The sequence below is a fragment of the Carlito syrichta genome, unplaced genomic scaffold, assembly GCF_000164805.1.
Source record: "Carlito syrichta isolate Samal-C Ts95f unplaced genomic scaffold, Tarsius_syrichta-2.0.1 Scaffold303772, whole genome shotgun sequence".
Lineage (NCBI taxonomy): Eukaryota > Metazoa > Chordata > Mammalia > Primates > Tarsiidae > Carlito > Carlito syrichta.
Window position 1 is genome coordinate 176,508 of NW_007247868.1, and position 21,542 is coordinate 198,049.

Below are 21,542 nucleotides of genomic sequence, written 5' to 3' on the forward strand. Positions count from 1 at the left end.
GTATATTCCCAGTAGGGGGATTGCAGGGTCATATGGGAGGTCAATATTTAGAGCTTTTAAAAATCGCCATACTGTTTTCCACAGAGGTTGCCCTAGTTTGTACTCCCACCAACAGTATAGAGGTGTTCCCTTTTTGCCACACCCTCTCCAGCAACTGTTATTTTTTGAGTTATTGATAATTGCCATTCTGACTGGAGTTAGGTGGTATCTCAGTGTGGTTTCTCAACAAGATCCTAGCAAACCGGATTCAACAACACATCTCAAAAATCATCCATCATGACCAAGTAGGCTTCATTCCTGGGATGCAAGGCTGGTTCAACATTCGTAAAACCATAAATGTAATTAAATACAACAACAGATGTCAAAACAAAAACCACATGATTATATCATTAGATGCAGAAAAGGCTTTTGATAAAATCCAGCACCCCTTCTTGATAAAAAACCATCTAGGCATATGGGAACACACCTCAAAATAGTAAAAGCCATCTACGAGAAACCCACAGCCAGCATATTCCTAAATGAACAAAAATTAGAACCATTTCCCCTGAAAACTGGAACCAGACAAGGATGCCCACTTTCATCCCTCCTATTCAATTTAGTATTGGAAGTCCTGGCTAGAGCAATCAGAGAAGAGAAGGCAATCAGGGGTATCCAAATAGGAAAAGAGGAAGTCAAGTTATCTCTCTTTGCAGATGACATGATTGTGTATCTTGAAAACCCAAGAGAATCTGTCAAAAACCTCCTTACACTGATAAAGGACTTTGGCAAAGTCTCAGGATATAAAATAAATGTGCAAAAGACAATCGCATTTCTTTACACCAAAAATAAACAAACAGAAACCCAAATAAAAAACACAATTCCATTCACAATAGCCACACACACACAAAAAAGAAATACCTTGGCATCTTCCTAACCAGAAACGTGAAAGACCTTTACAATGAAAACTACAAAACACTGCTCAAAGAAATCAAAGATGACACAAACAAGTGGAAAAATATCCCATGCTCATGGATGTTTTGTTTTCAATTAAGAAGAGGAGATAGGAATTAAGGTAACTTCAGTCTACTCATCTATAAAATGAGGGTAATGATATTTAGCTTTAATATTTGGAAATAAAAGAAGACTACTCATGAGAATGAAGGTTATTTCTTCAGACCTTTCTGTAGCAAGGGTCAGCCGTCATTAGTAGCTTTTGACAGAGACTGAAAGGCAGACAGGGAATTGGGAAGTCTTACAGTGAAAAACAAGGAAAGTTTTAGGTATAGTGTGATTGGAGCTTGTTGGCATATGAAAGTTGGGCTTCACCTCAACAGTGTGGCGCATTCTATGTGATTGACATGGAGAGTGTATTTAGTCTAGAGTTTGAAATGAGGGCAAAGCATAAAGAAGCTGACAGTCATTGACTAAGCCCTGGCCATTCAGGGTCAATTGCTGTTGTTTGTGGCTTTGTGGAACTGATTGTTATAGGGATTGTGGGTCAGAGTTTTGTCATATATGGTTCTATCTATTATTCATTTGCATATTCAGTCTTCAAGCATAACAGGTTTTTTTTGGCATATGAGGATTGAGCTTGGAATGAGTTTAGAAAGATGCCTCAGTTGCTGTTTTCAGAAGTAGTGGAGACAGTATTAGGCAGTAAGGGGGAAGGTAGCAGTATCTGACAGAGAGAAGCAAGGATGGTAGCTCCACTGATGTAATGAATGTCCCAGTAGGTTGCCTTGAGCGGAAGAAAGGGTACTTAGATAAATTCTTTTCCTCAATCCTGTATGTGTGGGAAGATAAATGCTCTCAATTTTCTTAGCATTGCTCTTCACAAAAATCTTAGGTCTCACAAGTCTCTGAAGTTTTAGGTTCTGTGTCTTAAACCAGTGACAGAGTTCCCATTTTTCTAACCTATGAACTGCTATGGCTAATATTTTCTTATTTCAAAATTATGAGCAGGTGAGCAACCATTTCAGAGTCAGAGAAAACTGCAAACATATTATATAAGAGCTATCTAGTTAATGTAATATTAATTAATCTTGCTCATTTTTTTGCATTGTAAAAGCTCATTTCTCTTGACATATTCAGGCTCAACTCTATTTCCTTTTTTGTGTGTCTTTGTAGCTACCCTGTCCCTATTTTTCAAATTCTTTGCATCAATAAAACTTGTTGCCAAGACCTTCAATAATCACTTTCCTGCCTTGAACTAAATGAAGTGGTATTACTGTGCACATTGCAGCAGTCACCTATTTATGCACACACATGAGCACACAAATTCTGTAAGTTATGTTCAGGGATACCACAGTGCTCTCGGTTTCTCCTAGACCTCAGCTCTAGAGTCCTTTATCTAATCTCTATTCTTATCTCCCATTCCCGTGGTCGGAATGGCTAAACAAAAAAATCCTACTGGTCACAACTTTCCTGTCCTTCTGCCTTTCTCGCTAATTACTTTCTCTAGATATATTTCTTCACCTTCCCCCCAATTTATTTTATTTTTTCCTTCAGAACAAAATATACATTTGTTCTGGAACTTCAAATATTCTTGCCAAACATTCAAATGTCATTCTCCTTTCCTGCTCTCATTGTAAACTCCAGTAGCAAATCTAACACTGTTTTCTTGGCTTCTAAGATCCAGTACTGGAGAAAACTCAGAATGGCCCAGAGTAGTTTCACTATAAGTTCAGAGACTCACCCTCTCCAGAGCTCTCAAGCTGCGTGGCAGTGCCACTGTAGGTCCAACTCTCTGTCCTTCCTTACAGGTGTCATTCCAAATGTTTACAATTCCTCCTGCACCCTGTCTTAACACATGTTCTCTAGAGATGGAAATTCCTAGCTTTCTTTTCTAGCCATTAACAAGACTTATCTGCAAGACTCTTTATCATCTGACTGAGAGAAAGTGATTTTTTAAATTTATGCTTAAAGTTAATATACACTATACCCTGGATTCCAGTCTCTTCCATTTCACAGGGACCTCTCTCCTTTACAAAATTTTATTCTTTTTCTTTTTTAGATTTTCTCCCAAGGTTTTACCTGTGGTCATATATTCTCCCCTCTTTCTTTAAGTAATTACTTCATTATTTCAGCTACCACTATATCCTGGAATTCTTCTATCTACATCAATAGTTCAGAATGATTTTGAAACTTCAGACTGGTCTACCTAATTATCTTCTGGATTTCTCTCTCTCTCTCTCTCTCTCTCTCTCTCTCTTTCTTTCTCTCTCTCTCTCTCTCTCTCTTTCTCTCTCTCTCTCTCTCTTTCTATCTCTCTCTCATCACCTAGTCAATGAGTTCTACCAAATTTACTTATTAATTATTTAACATGAAACTCTTGCTACTGCCAAGTAATTTAAAACACAAATGTAACCAAGTACTCCTTTGTTTAAAATCTTTCAATGAACGTTATCAAGTTTGGTGTAAATGCAAACTTCTTGACATGACATACAAGATTTTTCATAATCTGACCATTGCATTTATCTCTCTAGTCTTCTGTTTCTCAGAGTATGTTTGGAGGGACATCCTGTAGAAAGTTTCACAAGATGAGATGGGGAAATTCTGAGTAGAGTGCATTATCAAGTTAAAGTCCAATTGAGAAACTAATGCTGTAGTATTAGTTCTTAGAGAAGTGATTCTTAAATTAATCCCTGGACCAGCAGCACCAGCATTACCTGAGAGGTCATTATAAAAGCAGATTCCTAGGCCTTTCTACATCTACTGAATCAAGAATCTGGGCACGGGACCCAGCAATCAATTTGTTGGTAAGCTTTCCCAGTGATGCTGATATACACTGAAGTTTGAGAACCAATGTCTTAGAGAATTATAATGCATGTGGCATATTAAAGGCTTCAAGAAGTTTGAAAATAAGCTATTTAACTTTGTTTAAGCAAATGCTTTCCTAAGATATTTGAACATTGAGTGTGTGTGTGTGTGTGTGTGTGTGTGTGTGTGTGTGTGTGTGTTTGTGTGTATGAGATACTCATTAATATCCAATAGAACTGTTCAAGAAACACTTCGTTGGTTCCATCGTATAATGGTGAGGACTCTGTCCTCTGAAACACACTTCATCAAACGCTGTTATAGCCTATTTTATTAGTAATTCTTCAACTACAGTATGTGTCTGTCATATGCTTTCACATTTAAATATCCCATCTTTGCATGTCTCTACCAAATGTCTCCCTCCAATCCTTGTTGGGACAGCTCCTTAAAGATTGTATTTCCCAATTATATGCTTATTGAGTGAAAGCATCTAATGGCACAAAAGTATTTTTTGCAATGTTGTGTAGCATGAGTTCCATTAATATGAAGATACAATTATTATGATACTTTCTTATGCATGTAATGATTTTCTCTACATATTGATCTTTTTGATAGAATATTTTTATTTTTTCTTATTTGATATTATGAAAATGTAGTGTACGTCTCATTTGCATGTCTGTATAAGTCTTCCAGTAGTGAAATATCTATTGTAAACATAACCACTGAAAGCTTTCTTTATCTGATCCTACACCTGGCAATTTTCCACTTTCAAAAAAATCCTCTCTCTATTATACTCTCACAGACTTTCTTTCAAGTCTGTTTTCTCAGTAATTATTTCTAGCCTCTATTACAATAATCACTATAATTATAATTCATCTACTAGTCATGTTTTTATAACTGGTTTATAGTTTTATTTGTTGTTAATAAATGAGTTTATAATCACTATGTTTCTTATTATGATAAATATTAATTCATAAGGGACTCAGTAATTGTGAGAACATTTATTACTCATTTTCCTAATTTCTACTACATTATCTTAGCTTTTCCAATCATAAGGTCAAATATCCTAGTAGATTTATAGGATGTATTAATAAAGTGTCATCTAGAAAAACTCTTAAGAAATTGACTAAACACTATATATAATACACCTGATTGTAAGCGTGTGGTCGGTTACAATACACTATTAATATAGGGAAAGCCTGGTTTATGATACTGTTGTATGTTATGTAAAAACATAACAATTCGGCATCCAGTTTGGTTTATTCTAATGTAAAACACAGAATTTGATGCAAAAATGGCACCATTAATAATCCTCTGGTGTCATGAAAAAGAATGATGGAAATACAGTTTGTGACAGGTAAGAGGCAGGATTTAATGCATATTCAACTACTTTAGTCTGTCCTTTCCATATCACTCTTTGAAAATGATAGAAGTGGCTGTAATGTTAGACATATCGTCTATAATAATTTCCCTTCATTTAATCACAATACTTAAAATATGTAAGACAGAGTTTGATTACACATCGTGATGATTAATGATGGTATTCTAACACCAAATATCTCCCTACCATGACCATCAGAGCTAATTTTATTTACTACCTTCACAACTTACCAGGTTCTCCAGATTTCTAAATGCTTTGGAAATCTATTAAGCTTAGTATAATGCATAAATGATTACATTATTGTGACAATAATAAAATTCTACTCACAAAAGAAATATAAATGTCAGTGAAATTTTTAACTTAAATGTCAGCAAAGCTGGATATTTGTAAGCCTGTATTACTGCCTTTTTCTTCCTAAAGATTAACTTACATACCTTGATATACCTCAAGACTTCAAAAGAGGAAGCCTGACAAGGAGTTTCAAGTGGTTCTCAGGGATCATATACACAAGGTTCTTAAGATCCTTTGGAAATTTTTTATACTTCATTCTGGCTATTTAAAGTAATATGTGTCAGTCACTAATTTTTTGATCATTTAAATTTAGCTCTCTAAGTTTTAACATTTGTTGCATATTGAACAGAAAGGTAAATCAAAAGTTCTTGGAAGCAACCTAGGGAAATACATATTCCTAAAGGTACGTTATAGTCTATGTGTGGAGGTCTCTAGTAGTAAGTGGATTCACTATGGAGTTGTATTTTAACTTAAATGAGACTAATAATAGAATGATGGCTCATCAAAATATGGTTACACAAAGCAATCAGCACATAAAGATATGCATAGATAGCCATTCAGTAGAGGGTGGCTAATCTCCTGGTCATGGTAGAAGACATGGCATTTGGATATGGCAATAGATTGTGCCAGATAAAACTTAATGCACATTTTATATCAGATTTTTTTTAAATTTCCAGAACCACAAACTTAAGTTTTTAGATACCCTGGACCTACAAACTTTTAAATGATTTAGCAAAAGTTGCCAGAGAAATGGTATGCTTCCTATTTATTTGTATAGTTAAGTAAAAATTATGTCTGCCTGTATTCTTTTTTGCCTAATTTTAGCAAGTTAATTTAAATTAAGTGCTCTAAGAATGCTCATCAAAATAAATAACAAGAAGAACTTATCTGTATGTTGGAAAGAATTGCATATGCTGAGTATAAAATGTATTTGTGAAATCTTCAATATTGTGATCATACTCTGCCTAAAAGTGAATTTAGTTCATTCCACAACATTCTTTCTAGAGAATTGAAGAATTCTCTAGAAATTGAAAAATTGAGAATTGAAGAATCCAAGCAGTATGGTAGATTGAGAAAGATTCAAAGATGATTTAAATGAAGGGAAAAAAGGCAAAGGTAGATTTAACGTTTTAGTTAACAATATAAATTTGTGGGAAGGATGGGAGACAAGGTAATTCATGTAGCCTGTATATTATTGTAGAATTTTTAACAGTATTGATTTTGCAAACAAGCAGCCTTCAGTTCAGCATACTTACTACCAACGTGACTTTGAACTAAACATTTAGACAGGTTAAGTTTTACACACACTCACATGCCTTTGTACAAATAAAATTCAATATCCTTAGAAAAAGGATAAAAGGGATAATTTATACAATAATAATTTCTAAGGTAATAAACTATAATAGTCAGACAAACCTCTAATCCAGACCCCTCTTACCTTCTAAAAAAGAGTGATTAGAAATACAAGCCTGTTCACTGTGAATTCATCTATGGATACCATTCAATGAAGAAAGGAAACTTGAGTTTAATAGCTTTGACTCACATGACCTAAGAGTTTTCCATTATCATTTTTAAAAATTTCCTTTTGACAATGACATCTAACTAAAGTCATCCCATTTAACCTTTTCTTTTGCATGTTGCGTGAACTTGTGAACAGAGTAAGAAACAGGACATTCCTCGGGAAGATCAGGGACCAACCACCAAGAATTTGGATTTTTGGCCCCAACTTATTACACTGATGGTCACTATTATTGATGAAGATAAAACTGCCTACACACCTGTCCTGAATCAGTAAGTACACTGTTTTGGAATTGAATGGATTTTGTTCCTCTAAACTTAAAAGTGTATATATTTTAAACATAATTCATATTTTGATGACAATGACTAACTTTTCCCACATTAAGCTATAGAAAACAATTTTTCAATTTTTATCAGTAAATATCAATTAAATGACATTATGAATCTTTAGTTTGAGCCCCATAGAGTATGATTCTTTGGATATGGAGACGACCAATTTTCAAGATTTGATTTTTTTTTTTTTAAAAGCGGGATTTATTGAGAGGACAGAAAAGCTCCCATAGTGGGAAGGGACCCAAAGAGGTTGCCCATGATTTGATTTTTATGTGATGTAAAAAGTTTCCTTTTACCTTTGGTTCTTTTTATAACTATACCATTGTCTTAAAATTAAGAAAAAACATGCATTCTCACTAAAACTAAAAACAATATTGAAGAGAGAATGTTAGGCTAGGTGTGATGGATCACGTCTGTAATCCTAGCACTTTGGGAGACTGACCATTTGAGCCCAGGAAGTCAAGACCAGCCTATGCAACATAGCAAGAACCTATTTCTACAAAAAAATTTTAAAATTAGCTAAGTGTGGTGGCTCACACCTGTAGTCCTCCCGGCTACTCATGCAGAAGCCTGAGGTGGGAGGATCACTTGAGCCTAGGATTTTGAGATTGTAGTGAGTTATGGTCGTGCCACTGCACTCCAGCCTGGATGACAGGGCAAGACTCTGTCTCAACAATGACAAGAATCAAAGAAAAGAGTTAATGTCAATATATGAATATTCCATTGTGGAGTTTTAATAATAAAGATATGTTTTACAATGCTTTTAAAATAGTTGTACAATATTGATTTAACAAATTTCATGCTATACTTTATAGAACAAGTCCATTTTCACAAATTTCAGGCTAAAGCTTGTGCCTCTAAGACAAGACAGATGAATTAAAATTCATGACTGTACTAAGATGAGTCTGTAAAATCATTATTTTATAAAAATACCACTAGTTAAAAGACCTTAAGCAAATATCTAATTTATCTGGGTCTCAGTTTCCTCCTATGGAAAAATAAAGACATATTGCTAGGTGATTTCCAAGATCCAATCTAATTTTAATGTTACACATTTAGATTTTATATCACACCCACATGTTGAAGGCCATACAAGCAAACAAAAAAACAGCACACTGCCAACCCGACAGTTTCTATCTGGTTAGTGAAAGGTGTTATCTTGACATATTGGTAAGGTGTGAAACGACATGGGCAGCAAGGACAGCAGAAATAAGCAAATGATGATGTGGAACAATGAAATAGATTCGGGCTTACTATGGAGAAGTTTTGTTTTTATTCTCTAAACTAGCCAAGGCAGGTAGGATACAAGTTTATGTTGAGTCCAATTAAAATTCCAATTACAGACAAAGTAATTAGGTACTTTCATCCTTTCCTGCTTAATTCATTTTCACTTGCCCCAAATTCCTCCTAATTGTGGAGAAAGTGGCCCTATTCTTGATATGCAACCACCATAGTATCAAATTTGCCCTTTCACTTTCTTCTCCCTTTTTCCCGTACCTAATCCTTACATCCCCTCTTTCTTTCTGGTGGCCTTAGTGTTTCCTGGTCATCATCTGTACAGGCTTTGCTTTTTTATTCTCTTCTGTTACGACTAGGAAATCTTTTCTCTTACTCCATGACATGTCCTTATCTCATCATGGGGTCTGGTAATTTCTTCTCAGATCTCTGTATGTTTTGTGGAATAAATTCATTGTTTTCCTTCCTCTTTGGAACTTTCTCGATGACAGAGTAGATTTCCTAAAGAGTGGGAGATCAGCAATTTGTTTTGAGACTGTGTTCTTGGGCTAGAATTAATCATTTTCAGTTGATTATTGAATGAAAACAAATATCTGTTGAGAAATGCAAATTCAGTTATTTGAAGGAATTTTGTTTTTAATACAAAAAATTTCTTACATTTACCAAATATTTTAAATCAACATATGACCAAAATATATATACATTATAAAACTATGAAATAAGTTTAAAATTTTCAGATTTAGTTTTAACTTTCTACCTCAATAAAATATGCCAAGACTTTTGTTGATTTTTCTGCAACTGCATTAGAGGATGTGAAGTAAATACATTTAGTTATGGAAAAAATAACTGAAAACATTTTAAAAATTAAAAAGTAAAATTTTAAATTAAACTAAATTAAGCCTGCTCAGTATAAAAATGAGCAGTGACATATAGAAAGGAAGTTTTTGTTTTGCTTTTTAATTTTGCTTTTAATGTCAGTTTAGACCCACATTCTTTTCCTTGAAACCTTGACCCTAAAAACACTAGGCGTATAGTAGCATCTCTTTATGGTTTTAATTTGCACTTTCTTGAATACTAATGAAATTGCCAATATTTTTTCATGCATATTTACAATTCATATATCTTTGGTGAATGTTCTGTTCCAATCCTCTCCCCATTTCCAAATTGAGGTGTTTATCTTATTCTTTAGTTGTTATGGTTCTTAAATATTCTAGGTAAAGGTCAGTCATCAGAAATAAATATTGCAATATTTTCTCCTAATTTGTAACTTTCTTTTTCATTTTCTTAGTATATTTTGAAGAGCAAAGTTATTGTGTTTTGTGTTTTTTTTCAATTTTGATGAGATAGTTCCATTTATTGATTACCTTCTTTTGTAGTTTGGGCTTTTAAAAAAAATTCATTTAAGAAATCTTTGCAATCCCCAGTCAGCCTAGAACTGCACAGTTTTCTTCTAGATATCTTACATTAAAGTCTGTAATTCACTTCAAGTTATTTTAAACATATGATGTGATTATAGGGATTAACTTTCTTTGTATTTGTTTGTATGTGGTTATCTAATTTTTTATCTACTTGTTGAAAAAATTATCTTTTCCCCATTGAATTGCTTTGACACCTTTATGTGCCAAAATATATATCCATATGTGAGTGATACATATGTTTAATCTCATGATTCTCTTCCACTGATCTTTATATCTATTATTACACTAGTGCCATACATTTTGGTCACTGTATTTTGTAATATAACTTAAAATATTTTAATGTAAGTCCTTCAACTTATTTATTTTTTTAAAAATTGTTTAGTTGTTCTAGCTCCTTTTCAGTTCTATTTAAGTTTTGAATAAAAATTTTCTATACGAGAAATGCCTGATGGACTTTTGGGTTGGAATTTATTAAATGTATATATGCATTTGGGAAAAAATGAAAAAAATATTGAATCTTATGACCATGAACATGATACACATCTCTACTTATTAAGGTATTTTTTAATTTTTCAAAGCAATGTTTGTCATTTTTAGTGAGCAGGTTTTGCATATTTTTTGTCAAATTTGATTCTTGGAATTTTCATTACTATCTTAAATGATTTTATTGTTCCAATTTCTCATTATGTGTAATAGTATACAGATATACATGTTTTTTTAAGATATTCTTATATTTTTAGCTTTTCTAAATTTACTTCTTTTATATAAATTCCTTATAATTATTTAAATAAATGATATTCTAATCGAGAATAAAGATAGCTTTGCTCCTTTCTTTCTAATTTTGATGTCTTTTATTATTTTTCTTGACTTATGGCTCTGGCTAAAGTCTCTAGTACAGTGTTGACTATAATTAGTAAGAGCAGATATTTTTAGCTTATTCCCAATATTATGATGTTAGCTGAAATATTTTTATAGGTAATTATTTACCAAATTGAAGAAGTTATGTTTTATCCCTGTTCTTATACTGAGAGTTTTCATCATGAATGTGTGTTGGATTTTGTCAAATGTCTTTTCTGCTTATATTAAGGTAATCCTGTAATTTTGCTTTTCATATCCATTAGTACGGCAAATTGTACTGATTGAATTTTTAAACTTTAAATCAACCTTACATTCTTGGAATAATCTTTACATGATCTTGGTGCACAATTCTTTCTATGCAATATTAGTTTCTATTTAATAAAATGTTGTTAAGAATTTTTGCCTCTGTGTTTATGAAGATATTAGTCTATGATTTTCTTTTCTTGCAGTGTCTTTTTCTGGTTTTTTATCAGTGTAATGATGGGTTTATAAAATGAGTTAGAAAGTGTTTCCTCCAGTTTGATTTTCTGGAAGAGTATTTGTAGAATTAGACTTTTTCTTTCTTGAGTGTTTGATAGAATTTTTCAGTAAAATTATCTGGACCTGGAGTTTGTTTGTTTTTGTTTTTGTTTTTGTTTTGTAGGGAGTTTTTAAACTTCCTACAAAATTTTGAAATTTAAAGCAAAATTTTTTTTAAATTTTATTTCTCTATTATGCATAGGACTATTCAGTTTATCTACTTGTTCTTGATTAAGTTTTTGTAGTTTGTGTCTTTCAAGAAATTTTTTTTTCCTTTACGCTAAGTGGTCATATTTTCTGTTATATGTTTGATCTTGCTGTGTTCTTATTATCCTTTTAATGTCTGTTAAATCTCATGTGAATTTCCCTTTCCTATTCTTAATATTGGTATTTTGTGTTTCCTCTCTTTTTTTCTTGCTCAGCTGGCTGGACATTTCTGAATTTTATTGGTCTTTTAAAAAGGCAGCTTTTGGCTTTGTTAAATTTCTGTATTGTTTTTGGTTTTAAATTAAGTTGACTTGCTGGGCTCGGTGGCTCAGCCTGTAATCCTGCGCCTTTGGGAGGCTGAGGTGAGCGGATTGCCTGAGCCCGCGGGTTTGAGACCCGCCTGGGCAGCGAGACCTCATCTCTACAATAAATCAAAAAATCAGCTGGGCGTGGTAGCGCATGCCTGTAATTCCCACTACTCGGAAGGCTGAGGCGGAAGGATCGCCAGAGCCCAGCAGGTCGAGGCTGCGGTGGCCGGGAGCAGCCACTACACTCCAGTCTGGGCGACGGAGTGAGACTCCAACTGAAAAAAAAAAAAATTAAGTTGACTTCTTCTCTTTCCTTTATTATGGTCTTTCTTCTTTACTGGAGATAACATTGAGTGGCTATAAAAGTAAATCAGTGAGAAGATATGAGATCTTGTTTTAAGAAGATGGAGAGTTAATGTCAGATTTATGAAATATTAAGGAGATAAATCAAAAACTCCATTAATGAGTGGAGCATTAAGGAAGAGGGTAGAGACAATGCAATTATTATATTTATACAGAAACCATTAATTGAGATTAAAAAAAACCAAAGGGAGTATTAATTTAAGGAGGTACACAGTGACATATCTGAATATATAGAGATTTGATTACCTGTGTAATTTCCAAAGATTATTTACAATAGGCAATTGTTTACTTAGATATGAAAGTCCTTTAGGCTGATTTTGGGTCAATTAAATGTATAATGTAGAGAAGGTTTACTATACATGGCTAAGGGTCAATATTAACTCTTAAATTTTTTTTAAAAATGTACTCTCATTTTACTTAAAGTATTGTGACTTTATGTTGCTTTTGTAATACTGACCAAAATATATAAGCAGAATGTTTCATCCATTCTGTCATCTCATTTGTTTACATGCATTGTGCTATTATATGTAATTTCTTTTAGCTTTCTCTAAGAGTATGCATATGGTGAAGCCTCATCTTAGTTTTTCTCTGCATTATTTATATATATAACAGACAGAGATATTCCAATGTATTGAGTAGAACATGGACCAATTTCAAAAGATTGCCTACTCCATTTGCAACCATAAAGTAGTCTTCCTTTCTCCCCCTCAGGGCTTTATAATGGGTTAGAACATTATTTTCAAACTGCATGTTTTAAAAGATAGTACATTTCATTTGCTGCAATGAGGAAGATTGGATTTTAGCTACTTTGATTAAGAATTTGCATCTTGTTCTTTCTGTTTTGGAAATAATGTTGTTAAAAGTCTTAAAGATATGTATTTCTTTGTTTATACTATGGCTTCCCTAAATTTATGTTTAAGAAATTTTTATGGAAGTGTTCATCATGTTAAAAGTACAGAGACTATACTGTAGAGTGCTGTATATATATCACTCACATTCAAATTATCAAAATTTTGTGATATTTTCTTCATCTATACTCTGAATGTTCATTTTTTTTTTTTTTTGCTGAATTATCTTAAACAGATTTCAGACATCATGTCATTTCATCCCTCCATTCTTCAGTATTTATCTTTAAAAATCATGGCTATTTTTTCCATAGCACAATGTCATACCACAATTAATAACATTGACAATAATACTTTGACATTATGAAATACCTGTTCCATAATAAATGCCCCTGATTTCCCTTTAAAAGTGTTTTCCTTTTCTTTCTTTCTTTATTCATTCATCCATTCATTATCATATTGTAAAGATAAGAGATGTAAGTCAGAATTAGGTACAAAAGTAGTCTGTATGCACGTGAAGTTTAGGGCTCTAATTGGTCTTCACTTCCTACATGGGTTTGTTTCAATCAAGATCCAAATATGATACACACATTACATATATTTATTATGAGTCATAAATGTCTTTCATTTTAGTTCAGTGCTCCCACCCTTTTTTAATCCATGCCATTGACTTCTTAAAGAAGCCGTGTTCATTGTCATTTAGAATATGCCACTTTCTAGATTATTCGATTTGCCTCTTTTTGTTTATTTAACTTGTTCCATCATATTCAATACTCTCCATAGTCTAGCTCTAGAGGCCAACTTTCAGATTTTTTAAAAATAACGCTTCACAAACAGCTCTGTGTGCTTTATGTAATATCATATCAGGTGACACATTAAGTCTGGTTGTTCCCCTGTAATGATGCTAAGCTTAATCAGTGATGACAGCCTGCCCCCTTCATTGAAAAGTTCTTCATCAACCTTTCCTCTAATGATTTTAATTTATGATAATTTCAGAATTAGTTATTTCATTAGGAACTGCAAAATATTGGTTTTATGATATTATCATTCCTTCAACATTTATTAGAATTATTTGTAAAGAAAACTTTCCTTCATTAGTTAGGGTTACTTGGTTACTCTAATATATAGTAAGTATAGAAAAGATAGAGAAAATATTTAATTCTTTCTTTTAACATAAAGTGTTTTATCCCATTCCTTCCTGCTACAATACTTTTATTGTTTTTCATTATCAGTTTCATTTCAATTTAATAAATACGTATTAGACATTTTATATATGCCAGGTCCTATGCAAAGTCAGAGTCACAAAGATTTAATTGGGAAGAGATATGTACAAAATTAATCATGAGTCTGAAACTAGTTAATCACTGTGCCTGCCACAAGCACAAGTCATTCCAGGGTGACAGGATGACTCTTACAGACCTTTTTTGAGGGAACCTAATGAGAAAAATTTTGCACAACAAGAAAAACTAGATTCAGTCTCTTGAACTCAACTGAGAAATCCTGAATAAGATAGCTGACAAGAAGAACAGACACTGAAAGTTTACAAATGTGGAGATGGCTATAGTAGGTGATCAGAAATTAAGAATAAATTAAAATGAAGTATAAATAGAAGCCAAGAGGTAAACAGAGTTGAAAGAGAAGAAGGTAGTTGACAGTGAAATAAGAGAAAGGAGACTTAGAAGGAAGATCAGAAATGAGAGTAATGGAGTTATGGTACTGGTAGACCTCTTGGGTGGAGAACCTCATCTATGATCATTGCACTCCCAAACATAGTCTTCAGCTCTGAAGGAGCTTCTTGTCCAAGGATCCATGAAATTTGAATCCACTGGCTGTTTGGCTCCATTGGCTGTTGGACCAATGCCTGGTAATATGAGTTCAGCTTTTCTTGGGTTAAGTATGACAATGCAGTTTAGTCTTGTTTCTTCATTACTCAAAGTATCCCTGTAAAAGTTACCTCTGCAGTTACTTGAATCTCTAATCCTTATTACCAAAGTAGTATAAAAGTAATATAACCCAGTACTATATTATATTGAACAACACATGTATTCCGATATAGTTGCAGTTAGATTGTTGTTAAAGTGTAAAAGAATGCTTTAATTTTATTTCTCTGGATCTAAGTAAATAGCTCAGTTCCTATTAGCAATCAGTTCTGCACACCTAGGGTTTACAATAGAAATAATAAATGGCGAAAAAAGAAAAAAGAAAAAAAATCTAAAGATTTGTGCTAAAAATCTACCTGATACTGAAGGTATAAAAGAAAAGAAAATATTTTAAAAATCTTTACTCACGCTAGTTGTAGACATTTTGAATTTTTAAACAGATCAGATATTTGTCTGAAATTTCCCAAAACAATATACTATATAGAAAAAATTCAAATATTTTTAAAGTGCACAAGAGTACTTTTAAAAGAATGCTTTTCAAGAATTGTACTAATTTAAACACTTCAACTATTTCAGTTTTCTCTCTGACTACACACCTCAGAGGAAAGAGAAAGTTGGTTTTGGATTTTTCAAGGTTTGTTATATTTTCTGGAAGCTTCAGGCACAACTAAGTATTTATACTTTCTGGAAGCTTCAGGTACAACTAAGTATTTATATGTTGGAAATATCATCATCATGTAGAAAACTATAGAGAATTAACTAGAACCAGTCACTGTACTAAGGTTTTTTGGTTTTTTTGTTTCTTTGTTTGTTTTTTGAATTGGAATCTTCACTGTTGCCCAGGCTAGAGTACAATGGCACACGCCTGGCCATTGCACCCTTGGCCAGCTGGGCTCAGGCGATCCTTCCACTTCAGTCTTCCAAGTAGCTGGAACTGTACTAAGCATTTTTATAGTTTAATATTTAATTTAATCTTAAGTTTAATTCCAATAACATTAGTACCATCTCCAAATTGCAGATGATGAAACTGAAGCACAGAGAGGTCTAAGAAACTTTCCCAAGATCATACATCTAGTAATAGGGACAATCAGAATCTAAGTAACCAAATTAACAAAATAATTAATACTAAGAAAAGGATCTCATGTGTAAGATAATGGGCATTAATCTTTCAGTGCAACCTGGACATTTCTGATGTTTTAATCATTAATCTGGATTTGATTGCAACATCTTTGAGACTGTTTTCCCCATTTTAAAAATCGGGAGGCAAAACAACTCATAGGACCATTATCACAATTCCAGAAGATTTGGCAAAGAGAGCTTCTAGCCTAGTGACTGCATTGAGTAGCTCCATGATGCTCTACTGCCTCACGTGTCCTTTCCTGCAATGTGAACCTGAGGACTTGCTTTTCCCAGGTCTCTAATCTGAAATTACTGGGGTAACTTAAAAAAGTTATCTGTACTCAGCAAGTTCTGCTAATTATTTGCCACAGGCACATTACACAAGTTTTTTGGGCTATTTCTAGCCATTTCAACTTTCTTTGCCACCCCCAGGTGGTATTCATTTTCATTGTCTTACAAAATGCTGATTTCATTAGTTAACCTAGACTCATTCCCAATTTCATTTTTCACATTAAAATTAAACATATACTTAAAGATCTGAGTTCTTTAAAATAGTGTCTTATGTTGTAAATGAAATAAAGGAAAAATAAGAAGATAAAAGAGTGACTGACTTTAAAAGGCATTGACAGTCAACTTGTTTTATGGTATAAGAGAAGCTAACTACAAAAGAAAAATGATCACCACAGAAGTGTTTAATTAGTTGAATTTATGTTACAAAGCTTAAGGTCATTTTCAACCTTAACTGCAATATTATAATTTAGTTTTATCTTTAATTCAGTTTAGTTTCATCTGTATTAGTTTATCTTTAATTTGGAAGGACTAGTTTATAATTTGCTAGTAGAGTCCCACTTAATAAAATTTATTATTGGATGTTCTCTTTCTTCATGATAATGGCAGTTAATTGTACTAATGCATGTCAAATATTTTAAATGCAGAACATATTAACAAAAACTTAATATTTTCCTTTTTTATTTAGACTGGGAAATAGAGTTTATTTAGAAAGTAAATGAGAGAGAGAAAGAGGGAAGATTCACCGCCCCAAGGTAGGGAAGAGGTTCAAGGCTAGGAAAACATGGCGGCCATAGCTCAAAGAACAAATGGCCTGGTCAGTGCCTAACAAAACAGTGGTCCTAATATTTTCTGTCTTTTTTTGTTTGTTTATTTTTGAGTTGCAGTCTCACTCTGTCGCCCAGACTGAAGTGCAGTGGCCGCTCCCGGCCACCGCAGCCTCGACCTGCTGGGCTGTGGCGATCCGTGCGCTTCAGCCTTCCAGGTAGCTGGAACTACAGGCGTGTGCTACCAGGCCCCGCTAATTTTTGATTTATGTAGAGATGAGGTCTCGCCAAGTTGCCCAGGCGGGTCTTAAACCCGCAGGCTCAGGCAATCCGCTCAACTCAGCCTCCCAAAGGCGCGGGATTACAGGCTGAGCCACCGAGCCCAGCAGTATTTTTCTATAAAGTAAAAAGAACACAGCAAACTGTCTCTTGAGTTCTAGCTATGATAAAGAAGTTTCAATTGCATAAACGATAGACAATAATACAGAACTATTGCTTACTCATTTGTAACAATGCACACACTTTTCTTCAAAGAAAAACTTTGCATTTCAAAATAATACTTCATATTTAATGGATTCTAATTTTATCTGTTGTGACTAAGGAATCAGTATTATGAACTTTGGCAGTGGCAGATTATGTTTTGCTTATTTTACTAAGAAATTTGCAAGATAATAAATGGGGTTATTAAATTGTTGTGTCTCATAAGATTCAAGATTTGAAACACTTGTGCTTTGTATTAATTAATTGCTGCAAATTAAAAACAGGAGACAGTCACATAATGGTGGAATGGATCAGTTATTTCATTAAACCTTCTCTTTATAAATGATAGATTAAACTAAGTTATGACTGCCCTGAAAATGAAGTTGAGATAGAGCTATACATTAGAGAATTTAATTTGCATACAGGAAAACCTCATGAATTCAGACAACTATAAGAAGGGATAATATACATTGAGATAGGAATACTTAATTTACCATATTCATGTGTACTTTTAAAACTTTTAAGTATATACAATAATTCCTACAAGGTTAAGAAGTGGCTATGAAAAACTATAATCTCTTTCAGTCTCACTTCTATCATAATTTGTAATTTATTTTTAGTTAGCATATGAATTATTAGTGTGTAGCTCAGGATTGTACATGTATAAAGTCATTTATTCCTATGAATACATAAAAAATTTTCTCTGCAATCAAAATTATTGCTATTAATTTTATTAAGAATTTTTCTCCTAGATACTGAAAACCACCAAGTACAAATATAAATTTTCATTCACTTTCTGTGATCTTTTTTCATATTAGAAATCAATGGAATCTAAATAATATTTTCCTGTGTGTCTCGTTTGTGGCTAACTTCATTATTATCAACAGCAAACACTTACTGAGTGCTCACTATGTGCCAGTGACTATGCAAAGCATTCACATGTAAAGTCTCATTTAATCCTCATAACGGCACAGGAAAAAGTACCAAGTTACACTGTTATTATCATCTCCATTTGACAGATTTTGAATTTTAAAAAGATTAGTCACTGCTCCACTGGGTCAATTAGTTAAGTAGAAGAAATCAGATCTCTGCCTTTTAGATTATATTGAAATTTAACTACTATACAATACTGCTACGAATTATGCAGAGGAAATAGCCAAAAATAGGTTAAATTTGGAAAATAAGCCTCTCAACAAATATGCAAATGGTATAGACTTCTAGTTAACCCCCCAAGAGGCAAAAGTATTCAGTTGTGGAATTTGTTAAAAGAAAACAACCCAGCCTTTGAAATCATGATTTGAAACTGAGAATACAGCATAGATAAAGCATATAAAATTTGGTGCCAAAGTGAGATTATTTATTTACAAATATGCGAAGAAATTTGGACACAGTGCAAAAATCCCTGTTATGGAAATATGATTATACTGTGACCCCTTAAAAACTGGAAACTTAGAATCTAATCAGGAGTTACTCAGAAATCAATAGAATTTATATTATGAGAAAAATGTGATACCTCTCCACTCATTCCAAGTACTAATTTTCTTCTTTTATCTATTGTATTTTGCTCATAGTTGTGGATTTTTCTCCCCTTTTTCTATGAAGTACAGCGAAGTAAATAAATTGTTCAAAAAACTGTTAGCTTTGCAAATGTCAGCAGGTTAGGGTCTGGCTGCTGTAATTGTTTAGTGTGAAGACGTGTGTGTGTGTGTGTGTGTGTGTGTGTGTGTGTGTGTGTGTGTGTACATATATACACACACTATGGTATTTTGGGGGTATTTGGAAGTGTGTATATATGTGTACACACATACACACACACACACACACACACACACACACGTATTAAGAAGACCATATAAGGTGGGATTGGCAGTAGTGGGAATCTGTGGGGGGAAATGGGGGGACAGGATTGGTGGTAGTGGGAAACTGTGGGGAGGCAGGGAGGCCACACCTCATCAACAAGGGTACTTGTATAATGAACATTTGTATACCTAATCCTGAATTGTACCCCACATCTTTGGAAGGAAGGAAGGAAGGAAGGAAGGAAGGAAGGAAGGAAGGAAGGAAGGAAGGAAGGAAGGAAGGAAGGAAGGAAGGAAGACTATAAACATAATTAATACTATGTGGTAGTGGAGAGGTGCTAGATGAAATAAATATAGAGGAAGAAAATTATCTTTTTCTTTTATCCCTCAAGTTCTCAGTTGGGACCCTTGTAAAAAAAAGACAGGTTGGCAAGAGTAAAGCATACAGAGTTGTGTATATACATTTTATGTGACATGAAACGTTTCATAAAAAAATGTTTTTTGTAGAACCAAAAAAAAAAGTATGAGATATATGAGATGTGTATAGCAAACTGGGAGAAGCAGTACGGCCAGTTTGTTCAGATTCTTCTTGGCATTCTGTGTCTTCCAAAATAGGGATGCTTCTTTCCTCTGGGTATAGAAACAGCACCTTTCACATGAGGTTCTTATGTCCTGCTTCAGAAAGATCAGAAAATCCTTTCTAAATTTATGACCTTGGTTTGGGGGCGAGTTAGAAAGTCCTTCTGTACATGTCATTTCTCAAATTCCTTCAGCTTAAAATATTCAGTATGCCAAGGTGCCATGTTTTGGGGTAGCATGTCATGAACTCTGTCAAAAGAAATGTTTTATAATGCTAGACAAAATTGGTTAAAGAGGAAAAATATTTATATTATTATTCTCAGTTCTAAACTATACAGCAAATGTCAATAAAATCATGCCATTTGAGTAAAATCCTGCATCAAGAATAAAATTACAGAATCTACACAGCACAAAAGCACTATTGCTATCACTAATTCTTAATATTAACTGAGCTACAACCCAGTTTATAGTCACTGTGCACTTTTCTTTTTCCTTATTATTCTCTGATATTTAATCATTGCTAATTATGCCCTAAATATAACAGAAGGTTTTACAGGAAGGTGACACATGGGCTGTACTTTAAAAGAAAAAGTGTAGTTACTATCACATTGAAATTGAGGAGAAGAAAGAACAGGAAAAAGGAAAAAGATCAGACAATATGGGACATCAGACATGTCCAGAAATTATAAGTAATCTGGGTGGCTAAAGTCTGGTAAAGTTTAAGGAATGTAGGTAGAAGTGAAAGTTGAAATCAGATGGTCAGGAGTCAGGATAGTGATGTTAATGAGTTGAAATTTTTATATGCTAATAAGTGTGTGACGAGTAATTGATGTTTTTAAAGAAATGATTTGTAATACTAAGGTCTGTGTTTTTAAGAGGTAAAGTAGGTGGTAATATAGAGGATGTACTGGAAGAGGAAAAAAATGGAAGCTAAGAGAAAAACTAACAGACTAGTGCAATTCTTGAGGCAGGTGAGAATAAAGACTTGAATTAGGGATGCAACAGTAGGAATAAGGAAGACACAAACAAATACTAAAAGAAAAATCCACAGGAGAGTGAAGAGAAGATGCTGTTGATTGTGGCAGAGGTTGATGACAATGATAACTATCTAGATTGATGGGCTAAATAGTGTTATCTTTCATTTAACTAGGACATATGCAAGAATGAGTCAGAGTCGTACTTCCAAATGCACCAAAAATACCATAGAGAGGTAGTAATATAAAATAAAAATATAGGTTTCAGAAGAACTTGGGTAACTATTAAATAAAGAACCTTTGCATTATTTTCTATCATGGGATATCTATTATCTTCATAAGTAACATTAAATTAGCATATCATAATATAACAGACTCATATAATACAACTTCTAAAACAGATCAGAATGTTGTCACAGACCCTAATATTGTTTTCAGCATAGAAGTAAATCTTAGCAAGAAGTAGATCTTAGACGGGCTCGGTGGCTCAGCCTGTAATCCCGCACCTTTGGTAGGCTGAGGTGAGTGGATTGCCTGAGCCCGCGGGTTCGAGACCCGCCTGGACAGCGAGACCTCATCTCTACTGTAAATCAAAAAATCAGCTGGGTGTGGTACCGCATGCCTGTAATTCCGGCTACTCGGAA

The 21,542-nt window shown here is 33.6% G+C and overlaps 1 protein-coding gene across 3 annotated transcripts in view; it reads left to right on the plus strand.

Moving 5' to 3' along the window:
• The window catches only part of UNC13C (unc-13 homolog C), a 390,922-nt gene that overhangs the window by 175,393 nt on the left and 193,987 nt on the right, over nucleotides 1-21,542 (plus strand). For all 3 annotated transcript variants that reach the window (XM_008059183.2, XM_021712948.1, XM_021712950.1), the window contains one exon: nucleotides 7,065-7,198. In XM_008059183.2, coding sequence (XP_008057374.1) covers nucleotides 7,065-7,198 — 134 coding nt within the window. The remainder of the gene's footprint in view (nucleotides 1-7,064; nucleotides 7,199-21,542) is intronic.